Here is a 22,544-nt window from a genome sequence, read left to right as displayed (position 1 = left end):
TTATCCCTTATCTACTCTATTAGCTATTTGTTTTTTTTAAAAAAATTGCTAATACTTTTATCAAATACGATTTCTCTTTGATCAAACTACAATGACGTATTGTATTGTAATCATACAAGTATTTTCTAAATGCACTGTTAAAACTTTGATTGATAGATTTGAATGCTTTCCTGCTGTCAGAGATTAAACTAATTGGCCTGTGGTCTTGGTTTTCTTTCTCGCTCCTTTCTTGAATATCAATTTTACATTTGCTGACTTGTGACCTGCGAGGGCCATTCCAGAAGCTACAGCGCTTTGGAAACCAATATCTTGGTAGTTATCTCTATTTAAAAAAAAATTTAGGACATAGGCCATCAGATTATGGGGATTTGTTGGCTTTTAGTACCTCAAGTTTCTCCAGTATTTTCTTTCTGCTGAAATGAATTTCATCACTCTTAATAGCTTTAAATTATTCTCTATTTTTTATAACTGGTCTTCTATAAAATGAAGACAAAATATTTGTTCCATGTCCCTGAATCCCCACAGTAATTTCTCCGGTCTCTGTATCTAAGGAATTTACATTAGCTATTGTCTACTTTGTTTCACACACACACACACCAGTAAAAGCTCCTATAATCTGTTTAAGTTCCTGGTTGGTTTACTGTCATACAATTTTTAACCAATATTGTGGTAGTCCTTTGCTAATTTCCAAAACAATCCCAATCTTTAGACTTATTAACATTATAAAACAACCTTAAGACTTTAATCTAACACTATCTTCAATCCCCTCAAATTAAGAACAAATGTAGTTTTCAGCACAAGCATTATGGGATGATGAAAAAGTGAATTTGTAGTAAGGATGGTGAAGATGGTTCAAAAAAAAACAGATGTTGGGGTGCAGAAGAGTAGGAGAGGGCGAAGAAAGTGGGAAGAAAGGCAGGTAAACAAATGCAGGTGTCAAAAGGGTTAATGGTTAGGTTGAAGGAGGTAAGGGGAATTGGAGAATGAGAAAACATTAAAGTGAGCGTAATAGGGAGCAAAAGAGAAGTGAGAAGAAGAAAATGAGGAAGGAGTGGAATGGATGACAACAGACAAGTTAAAATTGAGAGTTTGCTTTTACATGAAAGTAGGTGAGATATCCTCTGAAAAGGCAACTAGTTTGCAGTCCCTTAATGGGGCATTATTTGGTTCATCTATATCAGGGTGGGGGAAGAGAAGAAAACACCAGTAATTTTTTTCCCCCCCATTTGTTAAACAGTACATCAGGTGTTTAAGAGTAACTGACAAGACAGCCTGCCTTTTGCAGTTTAAAAATTGAGTAACTAATTTTGAAACCTTTTAACAAGTTTTAAAATTAGTTCCACTGCATCAGTGAAGATGTTTCATTTAATAATGCCCATAAATTATGCACTGGAGCTAATAGGGCATCACTGAATACTATTGTTATTCAATCTTCCTCTCCTTTGTACCAACAGACACAACTGATGTGAACATCCCAAAACAGACTGTTGGTACCCAAACTCACCTATATTCTTAAGTTTTCCTTATTACAACACTAGGAAATGGATTTTGCCCAAGTCAATATGATGATAACTACTTCTGTTCTGTATCTTCATTATTCACTGCTCACAAAAATCTGACAGATCACATCTCCAAAAAAAAACTTATTTTCCTAATACCTTGCTTTGTGACAATGAGAAGCCATGAACAGCACTGATTGTAGTTCAATTTACACATCATGTAATGTCAATGTTCTAAGTATGAACAAAATAATTATATTAAATACTGGAACAATTAATAGGTTTTATTATTTTGCTCAGCATTTATGTTGAATCTCAGAACTAGTCCACAGAAGTTTCAAGTTTTCCTTCATTGTAAATCAGACCCTCCTTTCCATCTGCTTTGGCAACAAAATACAGAGTTTCATTTATCTTTTCAGTCACATGGCCACTCCGACAGAAGCACATCCTCCACTTCAGTAGCATTGCTGGGTTTGGTCCAATTCTTCTTTTTCACTTTCATCATGCTCTAAGTGTACAAAAAAGTATACATGTTAGGTACTTGCCAAATACATTTAACAGGAAGATAATTACAATTTTGCAATTATTTTGGTTATTTTCCCACTGAATGGATTTCAGGAAAAGTTAAAGTATACTGTGTTTTGAGACAAGCTTAAAAAATCCATGAAACAACAAATAGCCAATTAAGATGCTGTAAAAGGTCATTCTGGGGTTTCTTCAGGCCGCAAATAAACTATTTGTCACAATAAAAATATATCTCCCTTGTGTTGTATTGAAGTTTTATGCTTCCATTTTTCATTCACAGACAAAGAAAGAGAGTTGGGGCTCAAAGAGATGCTTTTGAAGCAGAGTTTTACACGGCAGAAAAAACTACTTTCATGGAGATTAAGAGATAAGAAATGTTGGATGTCACTGTACAAGAAAGACAACCAAGTTCTGTAAGGATATTTTGTGGTGTTACACAGTAAAATAGTGTGAGTTAAATCAAGTGATTATGATTACATTTGAGTGTTCAGCATTAACTAGTTTAATGATTTATATCTAGCCTCATAATATTTAATAATAGTTCAGCCCATGTTTGAAGGATTAAAGAAGCTCATATGCAGAGAATACATATCTATTTCAGATCTATGCTAAGCTAACCTACAAATGTGGGAAAGGGAAGTATTAATCATCTCGTGTTATTCTTTTTACAACAGACCACTTAAAAAAAAAAGCGACTGTACCATTGATAGGTTAGAGTGTATTTCCAGGAGACTCACAATACTAACATGAGTACACTGTTTTCAGTTTATCCTAGAAATGTCCAATTTCATGGAATTAGTTTCAGCAGCTCCGTTGGCTAGTTTTTAAAAACACATCTCAGCTTCTAATCTCCATTTCCACCACACAACCACCTCTGCCAACTTCTCTTTTGTCTCGTCAAATTATTTGTTTCTTTTACTGTAATGTTCTTCTAACCTACAATCTCGTTCACCCTCTGGAATCTGGTCTCCGCTTTTGCAGTTTCAAGTGGCCTACCAAATGGAAGACATACCTTTAGCTAATTAGGCCCCAGCTCTGGAAGACCTTTCTTAAATATCTCCTCCTTTCCGATGCTGCTTAAAACCTACCTCATTCAAGGTTGGGTCATTTGATCTGTTAACTCCTTATGGATCTGTGTGTCAAATTTAGTTCTCTCACATTCTCAAAGCTCCTAAAGATGTTTCATTGTGTTAAATGCAAGTTGTTTTTGTATGTAATATTTTAGGCTGGTACCTCAATGGGACTACATCTTAAGAATTTATTTTTTGTATTATTAGTACATGTTTATGGGTCAAAAGATAACTTGGGTTTTAAGGGTGAGTAAAAGAAAAAGCTGAAGAAAGGGTAACTGATTTCTTGTAGCTAATACATAAATTTGAAAACACGCACCTTCTGCCGTTGGTTTTCTTCAATCTTTAAGATAGTCGACATTGTTAATGTCATGTTTTACATATTACATCAGGGCTTTTATTTTTAAATTTAAAAGCACAACAATAGAATGAATACACAATGAGACTGGCACATTATATTCTGGATCAGGATCGGACTACCATTTTCACTCAATTTAAGTTGCAAAGGAAAGTTTTTTAAAAAATTGGGACATGATTGGGACAAGTTCAAGATAAATGAGGAGTGCACTCTATTGAGTGCATACTTCCACAGTTCTGTGTTGGCTCAACATTTACAACTACAGCTCTACCTTAAAGTTTCTCCTACCTGGTTGATGCTGTGTACCTACAAAATTGAAACAAAAATCTAGATTAGAAGCTGCCACCTCATGGAGGATACTTCAGGATAATCCATCAAGCTGCCTGAAAACATTATGCACATCAACTTTACTACCACCTTCCACCCCAATGTCAAGTTCACCTAGTCCATCTCCTTCCTGGACCACTATGTCTCCATCTCCGGTGACCACCTCAAAACTGATATCTATTTCAAGCTCACCGACTCCCAAAGCTTCCTAGACTACACCTCCTCTCACCCACCTTCCTGCAGGAATGCAATCCCCTGCTCCCAATTCCTCCACCTCCACCGCATCTGCTCCGAAGATAAGGTGTTCCACTCCCAAACATCCCAGATGTCCTCATATTTCAGGGGCCACAACTTGTGCCCCCTCAGTAGTCGAAAACACCCTTGATCGCATCTCTTGCGTTTCCTGCAACTCTGCCCTCAGACCTCCTCCCCGCAATAAAAACAAAGACAGAATCCCCTTTGTCCTCACGTATCACCCCATTAACCTCTGGATTCAATGCATCATTCTCCACCACTTCTGCCACCTGCAATCTGAATCCATTACAAAGGATATCTTTCCCTCCCCACCCTGATCTGCCTTCTGGAGGGACTGCTCTCTCTGCAACTCCCTCGTCCCCACCACACTCCTCACTAGCCCCAACCACCCCGGCACCTTTCCCTGCAACCACAGGAGGTGTTACACGTACCCCTACACCTCCCCCCGCCCCTCACCTCCATCCAAGGAAAAAAAACCTTCCACAGAGAGACGTTCATCTGTGCATCCGCTAATGTGGTCCACTGTATCCACTGTTCCCGGTACATCGGTGAGACCCAAGCAGATGCTCAGAGATCACTATGTAAAATGCCTGCACTCAGTTAGCGACAAATGACAACACCTTCTAGTTGCGAACCACTTCAACTCCCCCTCCCACTGCCTGGATGACATGTCCATGCTGGACCTCCTCCAGTGTCACAAAGATGCCACCCAGAAACTACAGGAGCAGCATCTCATATTCTGCCTTGGGAGCCTATAACCCAACGGTCTCAATGTGGACTTTGCTAACTTCAAAATCTCCCCACCCCCAGCCTCATCCCATGACAAACCCTCCATCTTATCCCCATCTCTTCAACCTGACAGAACCAGTCCATCTTCTCTCCCACCTATTTACACCTCCCAATTCACATCACTGCCTACCTGCACTCAGCTATTACCATCCCACCTACCTTCCCCAGATTGAACCCCCCCCCCCCATTTATTTCAGAGCCTCCTTCCCCTCCCCCATTTCTGAAGAAGGGCCCAGACCCGAAACGTCAGCTTTCCTGCTCCTCTGATGCTGCCTGGCCTGTGTTCCTCCAGCTCCACAATGTTATCTCTGACTCCAGCATCGGCAGTTCTTACTATCTCTGATGCTTGTATTGCAATATCTATGACAAATCCTACCATAGCAATTAAGACAATTCACAGTATTCTAAATAACTCAACATTCAAAAGAAAAGTCAATTCACCCTTTCACCCAATATTAACAGATCCTTTAAAAAAAAATTACAAGATCTTCACCAGAAATTTCAGTTCTTTCTTCAGTTGCACCGTGTGTAGCAAGTGTCACTGAAATCTGTCTCTTCAGTTTTTAAGACTTTTTTTCAGGCAGAGACAAGAGCAGAAAACATTATTTCTGCTAACTTTCAGTGATGGATGTAATGACCAGAAGATGAAGGTGGCTCAGTGGTTAGCACTGCTGCCTCAACACCAGGGACCCAGGTTCAATCACAGCCTTGGGCGACTGTCTGTGTGGAATTTGCACATACTTGTTGTGCCTACCTGGGATTCCTCCAAGTGCTCTGGTTTCCTCCCACAGTCCAAAGGTGTGCAGGCTAGTGGATTGGTCATGATAAATTGCCCATAGTGTTCAGGGCTCTGTAGATTGGGTGAATTATGGATCTGGGCGGGATGCTCCAACAGTCTGCGTGGACCTGTTGGGCCAAAGGGCCTGTTTCCACATTGTAGGGATTCTATGATTCATTCTGTCAGACTACCCAAATCAAATTCTGGTAGATCAGTCACTTTGTTGAAGGATTTGCAAAGCAGAGCACAAATGAAAAAACAAGGAAGTTAGGCAAAGTGTTAGAAGGTAGCAGGGAAGGCCAATGAAGTAAATAAACTAAACATTTTTTGACAAAGATTGGGGTAAATCCATGAAAGAATGGCAAGTTTGTTGAATTAAATAGTCTTTTTCTGAATCACTGGCATACAAATGTAACAGCAGGTAGAACTCAAAAGTATGTGTTTAGAAGCAAAAGGCTGTCACAAAATTATCAAGACAAATCTCTGAATTTATACTGCATTAACTACCTGAGGCAATAGCTGCAAAACGGTTTCCAGCCTACTAATAATTTAGTAATACTTCCTGGATGTGGTATATAATGACTTAAAATTTTGCTGGTAGTGTATAATACTCTTATCCTGGCAACTATAAAATTTAGAACAACAAAGACGGTGTCTATATACCTAAAATATAATTTTGTCAGTTAAAAAATGCCGAGGGATCCAACAGATTCGACTTGATATCAATAGACCAACCACCCGCCTTCTTGTAGCATTACACAAAACAAGGGTATATACAGTTCATTACAGTAATTTTATGTACTGTATCTTCAAGCCCTGGTTTCATAGACTTAGATGTAGAAGCAAACGTTGTTCATTCAGCCCACTGTGTCAGCTGTCCTATTCAATGAATACATGGATGATCTGATAACACTCAATTGCATTATCCAGCCTTTCCCTCAAAACTTTTAATTTCTTTACCGAATTTTAAAACAAAATATCAGTCTTTCTCAGCCTTGAATATATTTGATAACTAATCCTCTGGCCTTCTGCAGTAAAGAATTCTGCAAACATATTCCCCTCTCAGGAAAAATTCCTCCACATCTCCATCTTAAATGGGTGACCTATTGTCCTGAGATTACACCTACAGGTACTAGACTCTCAGAAAATAATTTTTCTTGAGGGGACATGACACAGTATAAGCAAATTTTATATTTTTCAATAAGGTCACCTCTGATTTCTTTTAAATTTCAGTGAATACCGCTCCAAACTACTCAATCTCACCTCAGCAGACAATCCCTGCTTACCTTGGAACACTTCACTGAGTCTTTTCTGACCTGCCTGCAATGCCTATATCTATCTTTCTAGATAAAAAGGGATTCAAAATAATATTTCAGTTGTGGTCTGACAATTACACAATATTTTTAGAATCACTTTGCAACAACTATCATTTCAGTGTAAAGCCATGCCATGTCTAACTTCAACAGAAACCTGTAAAATTTAACAATATTAAATGACCACTACTATTCAGTCAAGGCTAAAGTTTCACCCATTTATGCTATTCAAATGTGCACCAACACAACTTTCAGTTTCTGCATTTGGGGAACATATACAAATAGCTTCCCCCTATTTATGGTCATACATTAGTGCTGCACTGATCCCAAAGTCTTACTTTCTCTCAGCTGACTGATAATTTTAGTCAGATTGTCAATTTTCTGCTCTTTTCTTTTCAGTTTTTGTTGGAGTACTCTGAACTTTTGCCGATGCTCTTCATTCTTCTTTCTCTCCCACGCAAGCTTCTTTCCTAGAGTTCTCCTGATGATATCTGGGCAAGGACTCATAAAATAACTGTGATCCTGGGGAAATGTCATTCCTGACACATTCTGATCGCTCGGAGATGAAAGCGTGTTTCCTTCTGCAGAGGAATGTTCCAGCTCTTCAGAAGCCAGAACTGCAGTTGTTAAATGGGTCGGTGTTTCTGGAATAAGCACTTCCGCAGATATCCAGGTAGTTTCTTCTGATATTGTTACTTGTTCAGATGTTAGTTCTGTAGATGTTGCGAATAAACAGGGCAAAACATCAGTGGATACTATAGGTACATCCACTGAACTTACAAGCACAGTGGATGTATCCGATAGTACTTCAGGCGTTGATAACACATTAGCAGTCCATTGAAAGGTGTCTGAACTCTGAGCTGCTGCAGAATCTTGAAACTGATCCTCTGAATGATTAGTTACTGACTCACTTAAAACCGATTCTGTCTTTGCTTCTGTTGCATACGTTTGATTTTGTGCTGTGCAATTAAAAAATGTGGGCACTTCTGAGGACTCTACTTCAGGTTTTAGAGGAACTTCCAGTATTTGAGAAAATTCTGCTAAATTCAGGACCGCGGCAGCTGCTAGTTGAGCTAGCTTCCCTGTATTAAGAGTCTCCGTGACTAATGTAGGCTGTAAATCTGTGACGTTAGTTGGTTCAGTTGGCTTGCAAAATGCATCTGACACTGAATTAGCTTGTGATGCTGAATGTGACTTTTGTATCTCCAAAATTTTATGATGTCCACCAGAAGCTTTTGCCTTATGTGATCTTTGGGAGCTTGTCATCTGCAAAATAAACAAAAATTAATGATTGGAGCAAAAGGTTCAAAAGACTAATTTCTTGAAGAGTGGGACTGGCTTATAAAATTAAATAAGCTGCACCTACATTCCTCAGAGATTTGAAGAATAAGAGGTGATCTAATTTAAACCTAGAAACATAAAAAATTGTTACAGTGATTGACAGGGTTGATGCAGGAAGGACATTTCTTTTGGCTGGTAATGGTGTCTAGAACCAGTGGGAACACAGTCTCAGAATAAGGGGAAGCTACTTAAGGCTGAAATGAAGAGGAATTTGTTCAGGCAGTGGTAACTCTCAACCCAAAGGACTGTGGAGGCTCAGTTTTTTCTCTCTGTTCAACACTGAGATTGACAGAGTCCTAAATCCTGGTGATTTTAGTACAGAGGATAGTTTAAGAAATGGTGTTGAAGTATAAGATCAGCTATGTTCACTCAATGGGTGTAGACTTGAAAGGCTGAAGTGCCTACTCCTAATATTCTAATTCCATACCTTCATATAAATTAAAATGCATTTTTTCCTGCATCTATGAAGTAAACAGGAGTCACTCAACTTACCCTGTGGGAGAATAAACTTCATGGGCCATTCAAAATGGACAATTTTTAACATGAATTAAGCCAATACCATTCTTTCACCATTCCATACCTCAAACGCCCCACAACACCATCTCCACTTAACCCCCTGCTACTGCCCTTTATCACAAAACAAATCCTAAGGTAGATAATATGTAGAGATCTCAGATATATGTAAGAATAATAGGGGAGTTTAATCTTTCAACATTGACTGGGACTGCCACAACGTTAAAGGTTTGGATGGTGAGGAATTTGCTAAATGTATTCAAGAGAATTTTCTTTATAACTATGTAAGTGTTCCAACTCGAGAAGGAACAAAACTTGACCTTCTCTTGGGAAAGGAGGTAGGGCAGATGACTGAAGCATTAGTAGGGGAACACTTTGGGACTAGTGATCATAATTCTACTAGTTTTAAAATAGTTATAGAAAGGGATAAGCCTTCCATAAAAGTTCAAGTTTTTAATTGGAATAAGGCAAATTTTGATGGAGCACGACAAGAACTTTCAGAAGTTGATTACAATAGGCAGTTTACAGGGATGACTGACAAGGAGGCTTTCAAACGTGTGATAACAAGAATTCGGGGTATCATGTTTCCGTTAGGGTGAAAAGATAAGGCTGGTAAGATTAGGAACAACAGATGAATAAAGATGTTTTAAAAAATCATATTTGATACAGACAACTGGATCAAATGAATCTTGAAGCATATAAAGAACGCAGAGGCATTTTTAAGGAGGGAAATAAAAGATAAGGTTAAGGATAATCCAAAGATTCTACAAGTACATTAAAGAGCAGAACAGCAACTAGGAGAGTACGGGCCCCTGAAAGATCAACGAGGTCATTTTTGTGTTGAGCCAGAGGAGATAGCAGAGATATTAAGTGAGTATCGTGTGTCAGTTTTTAAGTTTTTACTGTCGAAGAAGAAAATGGAGAATAGAAAATTCAGGGAAATGAAGATTGAGGTTTTGGAAACAGTTCACGTTACAGATGAGGAAATGCTGGAGGTCTTATAAAACAAAAGGTGGATAAATCTGCGGCACCTGATCAAATTCGTCCCAGGATGTCGTGGGAGGAAATTGCAGGGGCCCTGAACACAAATATTTGTGTATCATGTATAACCACAGGTGAAGTGCCAGAGGACTGAGGATGGCTAATGTTGTGCATTAAAGACGGGCTGTAAAGGAGAAGCCTGGAAACTACAGACCTGACAGTCGGACATCACTGGTGCTTAAGTTGTTAGTGATTCTGATAGGATTTATATGCGCTTGCAAAGGCAAGGACTGACTCGAGATAGTCAGCAGCGTTTTGTGTGAGGGAAATTGTGTCTCACAAACTTGATTGAGTTTTTTTGGGGAAGTAACCAAGACGACTGATGAGAGAAGATTTGTTTACTTGGACTTTACTAATGTTTTTGATAAGGTTCTGTAAGGGATTAAGGGTGAGGTTGCCAAGTGGATACAAAATTGGCTTTATAGTGGGAGACAGAGTGTGATGGTGGAGGGTTGTTGTTTAGACTGGAGGCCTGTGACGAATGACGTTCCACAGGGATCAGTGAGAGGTCCACTTTTGATTGTCACTTATCTAAGTGATTTGAATGAGAATTCAGAAGGCATGATTAGTGGACAATGATGAAGTTTATTTAAAATTACAAAGAGATTTTCATCAATGGGGTCAATGGGCTAAGGAGCAGCAGACGGAGTTTAATTTAGTTAAATGTGAGCTATTACATTTTGGTAAATCAAACAAGGGCAAAACAAATACAATTATGGTAGGGCCCCAAGTAATATAGAACAGAAAGACTGAAGGTTCAGGTAATAACTCTTTGCAAGTTGTGTCACAGATAGGGTGGCTAAGAAGGCATTTAGCACACTTTCCTTCATTGCTTAGACCTTTGAGGATAGGAGTTGGGATGAAATGTTGAACTTGTACAGGACATTGGTGAGGCACCTTTTGCAATACTGTGCACAGTTCTGGTTACCCTGTTATTGGATGAATTTTAAACTGGAGAGATTTACCAAGATGTTGCTGGGAATTGAGGGTTTGAGTTATGAGAAAAGGCTAGATTGGTTGGGACTCTTTTCACTGTCTCTTAAGACAAGAGGTGACCTTATAAAAGTTTCTAAAATCATGAGGGTCATAGATAAGGTGAATACTAAGGGTCTTTTCCCTCAGGTGGGGGAGTTCAAAACTAGGGAGCATATATTATTAACCTGAGAGGTTGAAAAGTGTATAAAAGACATGAGCAGCATTCCTTTTTACTACACAGTGAGCGACGCATGAGTGGAATGAACTGCCAGAGGAATTGGAGCACGTAAGTACAGTTATAACTTTTTAAAAACATTCGAAACACAAATAGGAAAGGTTTTGTGGGGAGTATATGGGCCAAACACAGGCAGGTGGGACTAGTTTAGTATGGGAATATGGTCAGCCTGGATTGGTTGGATCGAAGGGTCTGTTTCTGTGCTGTATGACTCTACTGTACTTGTGAAAACAAGTAAACATTGGTCACTTCTCAGTGACACCCTTGAATTCTGTCAGTAAAAGCATAACAATTCAGAACTTCCACAGAACATTCAGCCAACAATTCTTCTCAAAATGTGGTTAACATCAGTTGACTAGATCAAAATGTACCACAGAAATTGTAGTTTTAAAGGACAATTTTGAGGCAGACTTTATTAATACATTGAGCCTCTGATAACTATTAAATTTAAAAAGGTAATTTTATCTAAAGCAATTAAGATTTAAATCACACACCACCCCACCAACCTCCGGATACAATGCATCATCCTCCAACACTTCCGCCATCTGCAATCCGACCCCACCACCCAAGACATTTTTCCATCCCCACCCTTGTCTGCTTTCCGGAGAGACCACTCTCTCCGTGACTCCCTTGTTCGCTCCACACTGCCCTCCAACCCCTCCACACCCAGCACCTTCCCCTGCAACCGCAGGAAATGCTACACTTGCCCCCACATCTCCTCCCTCACCCCTATCCCAGGCCCCAAGATGACTTTCCATATCAAGCAGAGGTTCACCTGCTCATCTGCCAATGTGGTATACTGCATCCACTGTACCCGGTGTGGCTTCCTCTACATTGGGAAAACCAAGCTGAGGCTTGGGGACTGCTTTGCAGAACACCTCCGCTTGGTTCACAATAAACAACTGCACCTCCCAGTCACGAACCATTTCCACTCCCCCTCCCATTCTTTTGATGACACGTCCATCATGGGCCTCCTGCAGTGCCACAATGATGCCACCCGAAGGTTGCAGGAACAGCAACTCATATTCCGCTTGGGAACCCTGCAGTCCAATGGAATCAATGTGGACTTCACCAGCTTCAAAATCTCCCCTCCCCCCAGTGCATCCCAAAACCAGCCCAGCCTGTCTCTGCCTCCCTAACCTGTTCCTCCTCTCACCCATCCCTTCCTCCCACCCCAAGCCGCACCTCCATTTCCTACCTACCAACCTCATCCCACCTCCTTGACCTGTCCGTCTTCCCTGGACTGACCTACTTCCCTACCTATACTCTCCTCTCCACCTATCTTCTTTTCTCTCCATCTTCGGTCCGCCTCCCCCTCTCTCCCTATTTATTCCAGTTTCCTCTCCCCATCCCCCTCTCTGATGAAGGGTCTAGGCCCGAAACGTCAGCTTTTGTGCTCCTGAGATGCTGCTTGGCCTGCTGCATTCATCCAGTCTCACACTTTATTATCTAAGCTTTAGATTACATATTAAATAATGGGAAGGGCTGACTAATTATAAAAAGACAGTTATTCCTGACAATGGCATACTTGTGAAAACTTGTGATTATGTAAGACAAACATTTCCATCAATTTATCAAAAATTATTTACTGAAATAAATGACACACAATGGTTAAAACTCTACCTTTAAGAAGCTCTACAGATCTTTGTCAAACTCTACCTTGTTTTTAGGTGGTGGAAATATTGTTGGAATAGAATAGAATTTTAAATGCCGCCTATCATTCCGTTCCTCAAAACAATCTTTTGTGAAATGATCGCTGCAGAGAGTTGCTCTCGGTGATGGCATCCAGTTTTCCCGTGCTACAGCTTTTAACCATTTTGCCATGAGGTCAGGTCTTGAAATAGGAAATCTACAAAATCCAAAACAAAATAGAAGTACAGATTGAACACAAAAATCCTAAACAGCATTTCAAAGTGTTCATATTTTGTAATTGTAAATGCTTTGTCAAATCAATAGCCCTGCTCCACAATTCTAGGCATAACAGATGATTTGCAACTGCACCATTCTAAGTATCTTAAAATGTATTTGTTAAGTTGTAGTCAGTTAACAATATAGAATTTTGGTTTTAACAGATCAAAATGGACAAATAGCTAATCCAACTCTTTGGTTGTATCAGCAAACAAATATTCAACAATAGGTTACAAAACTAAAAACAACACATGAACAGGCAAGAAAATACATATTAATAAAAACGTCAAACAGACCAATATCTGTATTTTCAATGAGGCAGCAAGAATTTCAAATAAAAACCTGAAGAACTGCAGACACTGTAAATCAGGAACAGAAAAGCTCAGCACGTCTGGCAGAATCTTCTTTCTTCACAGATGCTGCCAGACCTGCTGAGTTTTTCCGGCAACTTCTGTTTTTGTAAAAGATTTGTAAAGATTGACAAAGCCTTTACTGTAAACCCGTTATTTTAGCATAAACATCATTTTTCACTTTTCCTTGTCTGAAAGCTAGCCCCAGTTGGGAAGGACCCAGCTCTTAGAAACTTTCTAAGCTTGTTGTTCACAAAGTAACAACTAATCTATTGTGTGTTCATGTCCACGTGTTCTGTATCTTTGCCATCATCTCACATTCTGCTGTATCTTCCAGACTGATTATTTTCAGTGTATTTCAATTCCATCCGTGCAGTGGTATTTATAGCTAGTGACCTACAACTCAATGACATCATTGCTCCCGGGTCTTGATGCCCTTCCACAACAGAAACTATGGGCAATAGAAGTCCTAATTCACTCAAGGCAACTTAAGTATTATATCAGATTACCTAGCTTAGTATTCATACAGCAAAATATAAGATATTAGCCCTAATGAAGACATTTCTTATGTCACATCAGTAGATGTTTACATTAAATATAATAGGCAAAGACAAAGACATTCATAAGAACAAATAAAAGGTGGGTCTAGGCCCAAAATGTCAGCTTTTGTGCTGCTTGGCCTGTTGTGTTCATCCAGCTCCACACTTTGATAACAACGGTGCCACATATTATGGCTTTTCCCAGGGAGGTTAAGATAGCAACAAAAAACACAAAGCAGTTGGAGCAAATCAATTCCCATCAGTGAATACGATTGAAAAGTTTTCAATCTTCAATGCAATTAAAACAAAAAGACTAAAAACTGCAAGTTAAAAATTTCCACATCAAAATGGCCTAACAGGTTTTTGTCAACGATAGCACCATACAATTTCACCCTCACGCTGCCAGATCAAAACCTGGTTTGCAGGATTGCTTCATGAAACCTCATTGTACAAAATGAATGCTAAATTGTGCACCTAAACAAAAGTGGTAAACAAAGTCTAATTTTAGTATGTTGCAATTTATTCTGTATACTAATATTTTGGGTGCCCACTCGGCTGTCATTCAAGATATCAGTTTATAAAGGTTGCTTTGTATATGAAGTTGATGCAAAATTCATTTCCAGAAAAAGGATGAATCCTTATCTGCCATCTTATGTATGGGAACTAGGATCACATATCCAACTGACTGAAAACACCAAACTGACAAGTTGTTCACAGAAGCAAAAAAAAAGACAATAGATCAGTTGCACTTAACTTTGTGTAATTATTTTGAATGCAATAAAAGTTCCTTGTTTAGCAGTTTTAAGTGGTAAATCAACTCAAGTCCCTCATTCAACCAGAAACTATAGAATGATATGAAAAATATCTTTCATTGTTATTTATCCATCAAACGTTTTCTCACATTGAAAACTCATACAACAAACCAAATAGCCACTATCAAGGACTCAAATCATAGAAACTGAAAGCATATTAATGGGAGACAAATTCCAAAATTAAAAATATGTAACACATCTCCTGTGGTGTTGCTCACATGAAGTCAGGAAATGTACTGTTTTCAAAACAACAGACCTGTTAATGTTTCCCCTGCATGACAAAGTCCTCAAATTTAGAGGAACTCAATAAATAATAGTACATATTAAAGAGTCACAGTATTATTTATTTTAATTGGGATTAAATTTCATGACTGGTTAAAACTGTTAAAAATCCACAGTCTTTAATATTCCTGTCGCGATGAATTTAGTTTTAATCTCTCATCAGTTTTGAAACAGATAAAGGCAAGACGTACCAGCACAAGTTAGGTACATGAATTTCTAGGCATATCAGCCTTTGTTCTCATGACAGAACTGTCAAAACAGAAAAATACATTTATATTCACAAAACCTGAAATGTAAACTGTTTTTACCCCTTCACAGATGCTGCCAGACCTGCTGAGATTTTCCAGCAACTTTGTTTTTGTTATTGATTTACAGCATCCGCAGTTCTTTCAGTTTTTAAATACATTAATTGCCCAGTCGCTCTTCAGCTGACATTACGTTAGACAAGTGAGAAGGCTTAGAGGAAAATGCCCCGAAAATTACCTAAACTATATCCTCAAAATAAATTTCCTCTTAGTGATGTTCACAAGATGGAGTCTGATGAACAATAGAAATTAAATAAAGACACTTAAGATTTATATACAAATGAAATATTCTTCAGTGGCTGCACCAGCATTAAAGGCTATGCTCAGAAATAACTTGAGCGGGATATAAATGTGTCATGCTTTATCTGGTTTTGATTAAAGGTTATCTATTCAAGAAAACACAATGAAGTTAAGTATTGTTCCATTAAGTATGAATTCTGCAAAAGCTCAAGTTTAAGATAAAAACTATGTTTGCTATATGCCACTCAGATTGGTCAAATGAATGAAAAGGTACATTAGTTTAAGGTTTACTTGTAACTTGTGGAATCCGTCTGGTCAGACGATACTATTTTTCTTTCACAGAAAGCTATATCTAAATGAAAGGTATCATTCTGCACCTTTACAAGTACAAAGATTATTCGGAACACAGCTGAGATATTATGCTAATTAATTGCACAACTTATGAAATCACACAAAAACAAAGTTGAGGCAACTAGCTCAGGTTCATCAAGTGAGACAATTGCCATAGTAGAAGGTAGTGTCTCCAAAAAATTTTATCAACTCGACACTACAGGACATAACATCACCATCCCAAGCAATGACCAGGCTCAGCTCCACGACATCGCTCAACAGCATAATGAGTCAATGAAAGTAGCTAGGCAGAGAGTAGCAAGCATTAATGAGCCAAATGGTATGCTGGCCTCATTGCAAGAAGATTAAAGTTCAGAAGTAGGATATTTTACTGCAGTTAAACAGGGCCTTGGTGAGACCAAGCAGAGTACTGCATGCAGTTTTCGTCTCCCTGTCTAAGAAAGGATATCCTTGCCACGGAGCAAGTTCAACATAGACTTTACAATGCTGAAGCTAGGGGCAGCAGAATTGTTCTATGAAGAGTGATTCATTCAACTGGACCTGTATTCACTTGAATTTAGAAAGATGAGAGGGGATCTGATGGAAATGTGCAATATTCTAACATAACCAGCAACCAGGAATATGGCATTAAGATAGGGGATCAGCCATGATTGTACTGAATGATGTTCAAAGTCAGAGGTCACACAACATCAGGTTATAGTCCTCTGATGAAGGGTCTAGGCCTGAAACGTCAGCTTTTGTGCTCCTGAGATGCTGCTTGGCCTGCTGTGTTCATCCAGCTTCACATTTTGTTATCTCAGGTTATAGTGCAATAGGTTTATTTGAAATCACAATTTTTTGAAGGACTGCTCCTTCATCAGTTGAAGTAGAGGGAAGTGCACAGGCACAGAATTTATAGTGATAGTAATAATAATGATTGGCAGTGATAATAATTGCAAGATAATTCCAGGTAATTGAGTGTCAAAAGATAGTACAAATAGTGAGTGAAGCATCGCCAGGCTGAATATCAAGTTTTGGCATTGATCAAAAGTGTTAAACGGTGAGTAAAATGTCAACAGCTGACTAGCAAATGAAGATATTATTTTTGATTTTTTTGTAATTATCTCTCTGCCTTAATTAGTCAAATCATAGGTCATCCTTCACCCTCCACTTCATATTGAATGATCAAATAGACTCAAGAGGCTGAATGACCTACTCCTGCTCCTAGTTTCATTGTAATAATAAGGAACAGCAATAAAAGAAAACCAACAAACCTTGAACTCAAGATCTCACTACAGGCCACAAACTCCACCTCTTCCTCGATTATATTGATGACTGTATCAGCTCCACCTCTTGCTCCCCAGAGGAGCTCGAACAGTTCATCCACTTCACCAACATCTTCCACCCCAACCTCAAGTTCACCTGGGCCATCTACAACACATCCCTCACCTTCCTGGACCTCTCAGGTAACCAGCTGGTTACTGATGTCCATTTAAAGCCCACTGACTCCCACAGCTACCTAGAATACACCGCCTCCCACCCACCTCCTGCAAAAATTCCATCCCCTATTCCCAATTCCTCCGCCTCCGCCACCAGGATGAGGCATTCCACTCCCGCACATCCCATTTGTCCATGTTCTTCAAGGACCGCAACTTCCCCCCCCGCCCCACAGTAGTCGAGAACGCCCTTGACCACGTCTCCCGCATTTCCCGCAACGCATCCCTCACACCCTGTCCCCCGCCACAACCGCTCCCAAAGGATCCCCCTCATTCTCACATACCACCCCACCAACCTCCAGATACAACGCATCATCCTCCGACACTTCCGCTATCTACAATCCGACCACACCACCCAAGCTATTTTTCCATCCCCACCCTTGTCTGCCTTCCAGAGAGACCACTCTCTCCGCGACTCCCTTGTCCGCTCCACACTCCCCTCCAATCCCACCTCACCCGGCACCTTCCCCTGCGACCGCAGGAAGTGCTACACTTGCCCCCACACCTCCTCCCTCATCCCTATCCCAGGCCCCAAGATGACCTGCCATATCAAGCAGATGTTCACCTGCACATCTGCCAATGTGGTATATTGTATCCATTGTACCCGGTGTGGCTTCCTCTACATTGGGGAAACCAAGCGAAGGCTTGGGGACCGCTTTGCAGAACACCTCCGCTCGGTTCGCAACAAACAACTGCACCTCCCAGTTGCGAACCATTTTAAATTCCCCTCCCATTCCTCAGACGACATGTCCATCATGGGCCTCCTGCAGTGCCACAATGATGCCACCTTGAGGTTGCAAGAACAACAACTCATATTCCGCTTGGGAACCCTGCAGGCCAATGGTATCAATGTGGACGTCACCAGCTTCAAAATCTCCCCTTCCCCCACCGCATCCCAAAACCAGCCCAGTTCATCCCCTCCCCCCACTGCACCACACAACCAGCCCAGCTCTTCCCCTCCACCCACTGCATCCCAAAACCAGTCCAACCTGTCTCTGCCTCCCTAACCTGTTCTTCCTCTCACCCCAAGCCGCACCTCCATTTCCTACCTACTAACCTCATTCCACCTCCTTGACCTGTCCATCTTCCCTGGACTGACCTATCCCCTCCCTACCTATACTCTCGTCTCCACCTATCTTCTTTTCTCCATCTTCGGTCCGACTCCCCCTCTCTCCCTATTTATTCCAGTTCCCTCTCCCCATCCCCCTCTCTCATGAAGCGTCTAGGCCCGAAACGTCAGCTTATGTGCTCCTCAGATGCTGCTTGGCCTGCTGTGTTCATCCAGCCCGGCACTTTGTTATCTCGGCGAAAGTACTGCTGGCTGGAAGTCAGTGCGTTCAGTCACGTGAAGACCCGTAGGAGAAACTCCAAACACTTCGAGTCAGCGGTCAGGGAATAACCCCACTACTTAAGCTCAATAAAAAGTTTGTTATGTAGTCAGTCTATTGCTGATATAAGAAAGTAATTCAATCAAGACGTGAAGTTTTCTTGCAAATGAAGATATTATTTTTGATTTTTTGTAATTATCTCTCTGGCTTAATTAATCAAATCATAGACTTTTACTGCACCCTTCCCTCTAGCACAAAACTGAACCTGTCTGACATGAACTCGACTCTATCTGAAGTCAGTCATAATACAGATTCACAAAACAATTAACTCCAGTGACTGAAAGTAAACAAAAACGTGACTGATGGAATTCTTAATTCCGGAAGAGCATTTTCTTAAACTCCCTTCAAGCTAAATTCTTTGGCTCCAGCTAATTTAGGAAGTCGATTTAATAAACAGTAACACGAACAGGAATAGGATAAAAGCTGTTGGTCAATACAGACGTACGCAGAATGTACCATCCGCCTTGGAAAAAAGGGGGTGTAGGACAATCACAGAATAAAGAACACACAAAAAATACAAAGAGCCTTCCTAGTGTCAGGTTTATCGTCTTCTCCCACCCCCCCCCCAACCAAAGTAGAAAGTGCTTCCGTAAAATTCTAAATCCTTTTCCTGTAGATTAAAAAAACTCAAATAATAACGAATTAAATGAAGTGCAGAAGCACACTAACAGAGAAATAACAGCTTTAGAGAGGGCCCACTGTGCACGAATTACCCAACTTTGCTTCCCCAGAGGTGAATGATCAAAATCGCCTCCAAGACTAGATCAACGTAACCCTATAGCTACTCCCAAAAAAATCTTGTAATTTTTTTACGCAAGAAGATTAAAGTCAGAATTACATCCAATAACATTAAAAAGAAAAGATGTCCTCATAGCTTCTTTACCTGTGGAAAGTTATACCACTCCCTTTCCTGAAGCGGTTCTTGCAATACACTGCACTGCAGGAGACTGGCATTTTCTCGTAGTAGCCGCCAGCATCCACTGCCTTTCTGCCTGTCACAAAGATGGCGGCCGCCTGCCTGTGACGTCATTTGGACTCCGTTTTCCCCACCCCCGACACACCGCGTTTACTCTCCGTAACGTAGTCTCCCTTTCTAGCAATGTCTCATTGCAATTATTATCGCCTTCAGATACACTAAAAAAAATCCGTCAGGCACCCATTGCTTTGCAGCTCCGAACTAGAGACCCGTAAGATTTCGGGGCATTTAATTAACTCGTGGTAACTTATTCTCCATAATTAACACCAATTTCTGATCATACCAATCTTTCAACTCACTGGTTGGGTATTTTTTGCTTCGCTCTTCTTGTCAAACTTTTTGTCATTTCCCAAAGTTCCTACCCAACAAAACTACAATTCCCACCAACCCACCGCCAATATGTAGATTACCAAAGCTGATGCGAGCTGATTGGTCTCTGTCTATCTGGGTTAAGTAATAGGTGTAGAGGAAATATGAGTTTGTGCTTCTGTAATCATTTCCAGTTTTGAACTCGCATTCTGTAATGATGCGAGGATCCGTCCCATTGATGGTGATCACTGCCGCTCTGATAGCTTATTATGTGTACATTCCAATTCCCAACACGGTTTCCGAACCCTGGAAACTGATGCTGTTGGATGCGACGTTTCGAGGAGTACAGGATATGGTATAGTTGCTCTTTCTTAAAGCGCCTTGTCTAATTGGTTGTTGAATATTTACAATTGAATGGTGTTTGTTTTCGGGACTGAAATGAAATAACTTAGGTCTTGCTTTTCCATGTCCGTAGTTTCAGAGTATCCCAGATTTACAAATTTCAGAATTGACCGTTCACTTGTCAGCTAGTCGCTTTTGGCAGCGCTATTCGTCCATATCTTTTCGAGTAAGCCATTCATGTTACATTTCTCTCAAGTAAAAACACTTTCCAAAGAAGTGTTACTTACCAGAAGAAAGAGTTCCACGTTGATTATTCTCCAGATAATGACGAAGATGAAATAAGGAGTGGCAGGCGGTGATTCCTGAACGGCTGAATGGTTCGAAAAGAGTGGAAGCAAGCATCACGTCCGTCAGTATCACTGAAATAAAATGAAGTTTTGGCCGCACCTGCTGCGTTCCACTTTTGGTTTCCAGTTTTGATAAAATTCTGAAAGCGTAAACGTTTACTGTAATTAAAGTATAACATTTTGTTAATAGCACATCCTTAGCGCTTGGACCCAATAAATATCAGCAGAGAAGAAGTTAATTTGCACAAAGTAATATCCTGCAAAAAGTAAATTTAGGGAATAGCCCGCTTAATGTTAACTGGGGGTATACATACTGATGAAGACACCGATAGACCTTACTTTGAATGATCTCCGGGACATGTCCCCCTGTTTGGCTTGTGCGAAGGTACTGACATCACAATGAAATGCCAGCTTTGGGTTTAGTATGCGCTTTCGGGTTTTACTTGATTCACGTTCTTAGCAAAGGATAAGGTGTGGTTTTCTGTGACTTTTTCTAAATTTGTGTTATTTTGTTTCTCATTATTCAGCAAAAGTTTTGAATGATAACAAAGCAGCGATGTGATTTAAAACATATACACAATACAGATACAAGCTGTCGTTCTTACATCATGTTATAAATATGTCAACCCTGTTTATGTGAGCCAATCAATCGTAATTTCAAAATGGAGTTTTGTCTGATATCCTTAATACCTTATTTTGTCTTTGGTTTGTGAGCTTGTAATCCTCCGCTACTGTCTAAAATAGACACTGGCATTTGAAGATATGGCCTGTAGAAGCCTCCATAAGGTCACAGTTAATTAATTATTTTAAATATTTTATGCTTGTTCATCACTAGGAAGGACATAACGGTTTTGTCTATTATATATGACTTTTTGCGAAGTATTCTACTAGGACCATTATCAGTTGCAACTCAGTTGGAAGCACCCTTGCCTCTGATCCAAAAGTTGTGCTATAGCTCACACTAAACTGTCTGGTTGCACAGAGAGAACAACAAATCAGAGATTCAATGCTGTTAACTGAATAGACAGTACACAAAAAAAAATGAGGTGAGTTAAAATTCTACTCCAGAATTTGAATACAAAATCTCAGGTTGACGCTCCAGTGCAGTGTTTAGAGAGTGCTACAAAATCAGAGATGCCGTCTTTCAGATGGAAAGTCAAACAGGTACAATCTGCTCTTTCAGTTGGATGTAAAATGATCCCATAACTTCCCTACACTTCTTTGAAATGCTGTTATCTCCTGTACCTGGCCAATCTCTCAATTAACATCATAAAATCAGGTTATCTGGTCATTGTATCAGAGATAATGGGAACTGCAGATGCTGGACAATCCAAGATAACAAAGTGTGAAGCTGGATGAACACAGCAGGCCAAGCAGCATCTCAGGAGCACAAAAGCTGACGTTTCAGGCCTAGACCCCTGAAATATCAGCTTTTGTGCTCCCCTGATGCTGCTTGGCCTGCTGTGTTCATCTAGCCCCACACTTTGTTATCTTGGATTGTCCAGCATCTGCAGTTCCCATTATCTCTGATCACATTGTTCAGGTTACTATTCGTAGAAATTATTTGTGTACAAATGCCCTATTTCCTACATTACAACAGTGACCACAATTTAAGAATGGTTGGCTCTAAAGAACTTGATCTCCTGAGGTTGTGAAGGACAATATGTGAATGCTGATTTTTTTTTAAGGGAATGGAATTTGTTGTGTGGGTATTAAGCTCGTATCTTGTATTGCTTTATTAATTGGTTAAATAGGAAATGAGATTTAGCACTGCTTTTGAATATTTCTGATTGTTTAAACATAGTCAGTAAAAATGAATTTATATCATGATAGTGGTATGAGGATGTTGGAGAATGGTTGGTTGTTTTTTAGACTGTGTACGCCTGTGTCGACAGGAATTG

At 40.0% G+C, this 22,544-nt stretch overlaps 2 protein-coding genes across 4 annotated transcripts in view; one reads left to right on the top strand and one right to left on the bottom strand.

The window, feature by feature from the left end:
* Positions 1 to 1,762: 1,762 nt before the first annotated feature.
* Positions 1,763 to 20,714, bottom strand: LOC125457573 (THAP domain-containing protein 5-like). 3 transcript variants are annotated; one of them, XM_048541961.2, is made up of 4 exons: positions 20,584 to 20,714; positions 12,679 to 12,868; positions 7,253 to 8,180; positions 1,763 to 2,007 (listed from the first exon to the last, which is right to left on the bottom strand). In XM_048541961.2, the coding sequence occupies exons 2-4, from the start codon at positions 12,841 to 12,843 to the stop codon at positions 1,955 to 1,957; spliced, it is 1,146 nt and encodes a 381-aa protein (XP_048397918.1). In that variant the 5' UTR covers positions 12,844 to 12,868; positions 20,584 to 20,714; the 3' UTR covers positions 1,763 to 1,954. The 3 variants fall into 3 exon arrangements, with proteins under 3 accessions (XP_048397918.1, XP_048397917.1, XP_048397919.1); XM_048541960.1 differs by lacking the exon at positions 20,584 to 20,714 and adding an exon at positions 19,553 to 19,675; XM_048541962.1 differs by lacking the exon at positions 20,584 to 20,714 and adding an exon at positions 15,102 to 15,140.
* The window catches only part of LOC125457574 (neutral cholesterol ester hydrolase 1-like), a 36,431-nt gene continuing 33,993 nt past the window's right edge, over positions 20,107 to 22,544 (top strand). The window contains exon 1 of the mRNA XM_048541963.2: positions 20,107 to 20,309. Within this exon, the coding sequence (XP_048397920.1) occupies positions 20,169 to 20,309 (141 nt within the window). The 5' untranslated portion in view covers positions 20,107 to 20,168. The remainder of the gene's footprint in view (positions 20,310 to 22,544) is intronic.

The sequence above is a fragment of the Stegostoma tigrinum genome, chromosome 14 (assembly GCF_030684315.1).
Source record: "Stegostoma tigrinum isolate sSteTig4 chromosome 14, sSteTig4.hap1, whole genome shotgun sequence".
Lineage (NCBI taxonomy): Eukaryota > Metazoa > Chordata > Chondrichthyes > Orectolobiformes > Stegostomatidae > Stegostoma > Stegostoma tigrinum.
This window is presented reverse-complemented; position numbering and strand designations above follow the sequence as displayed.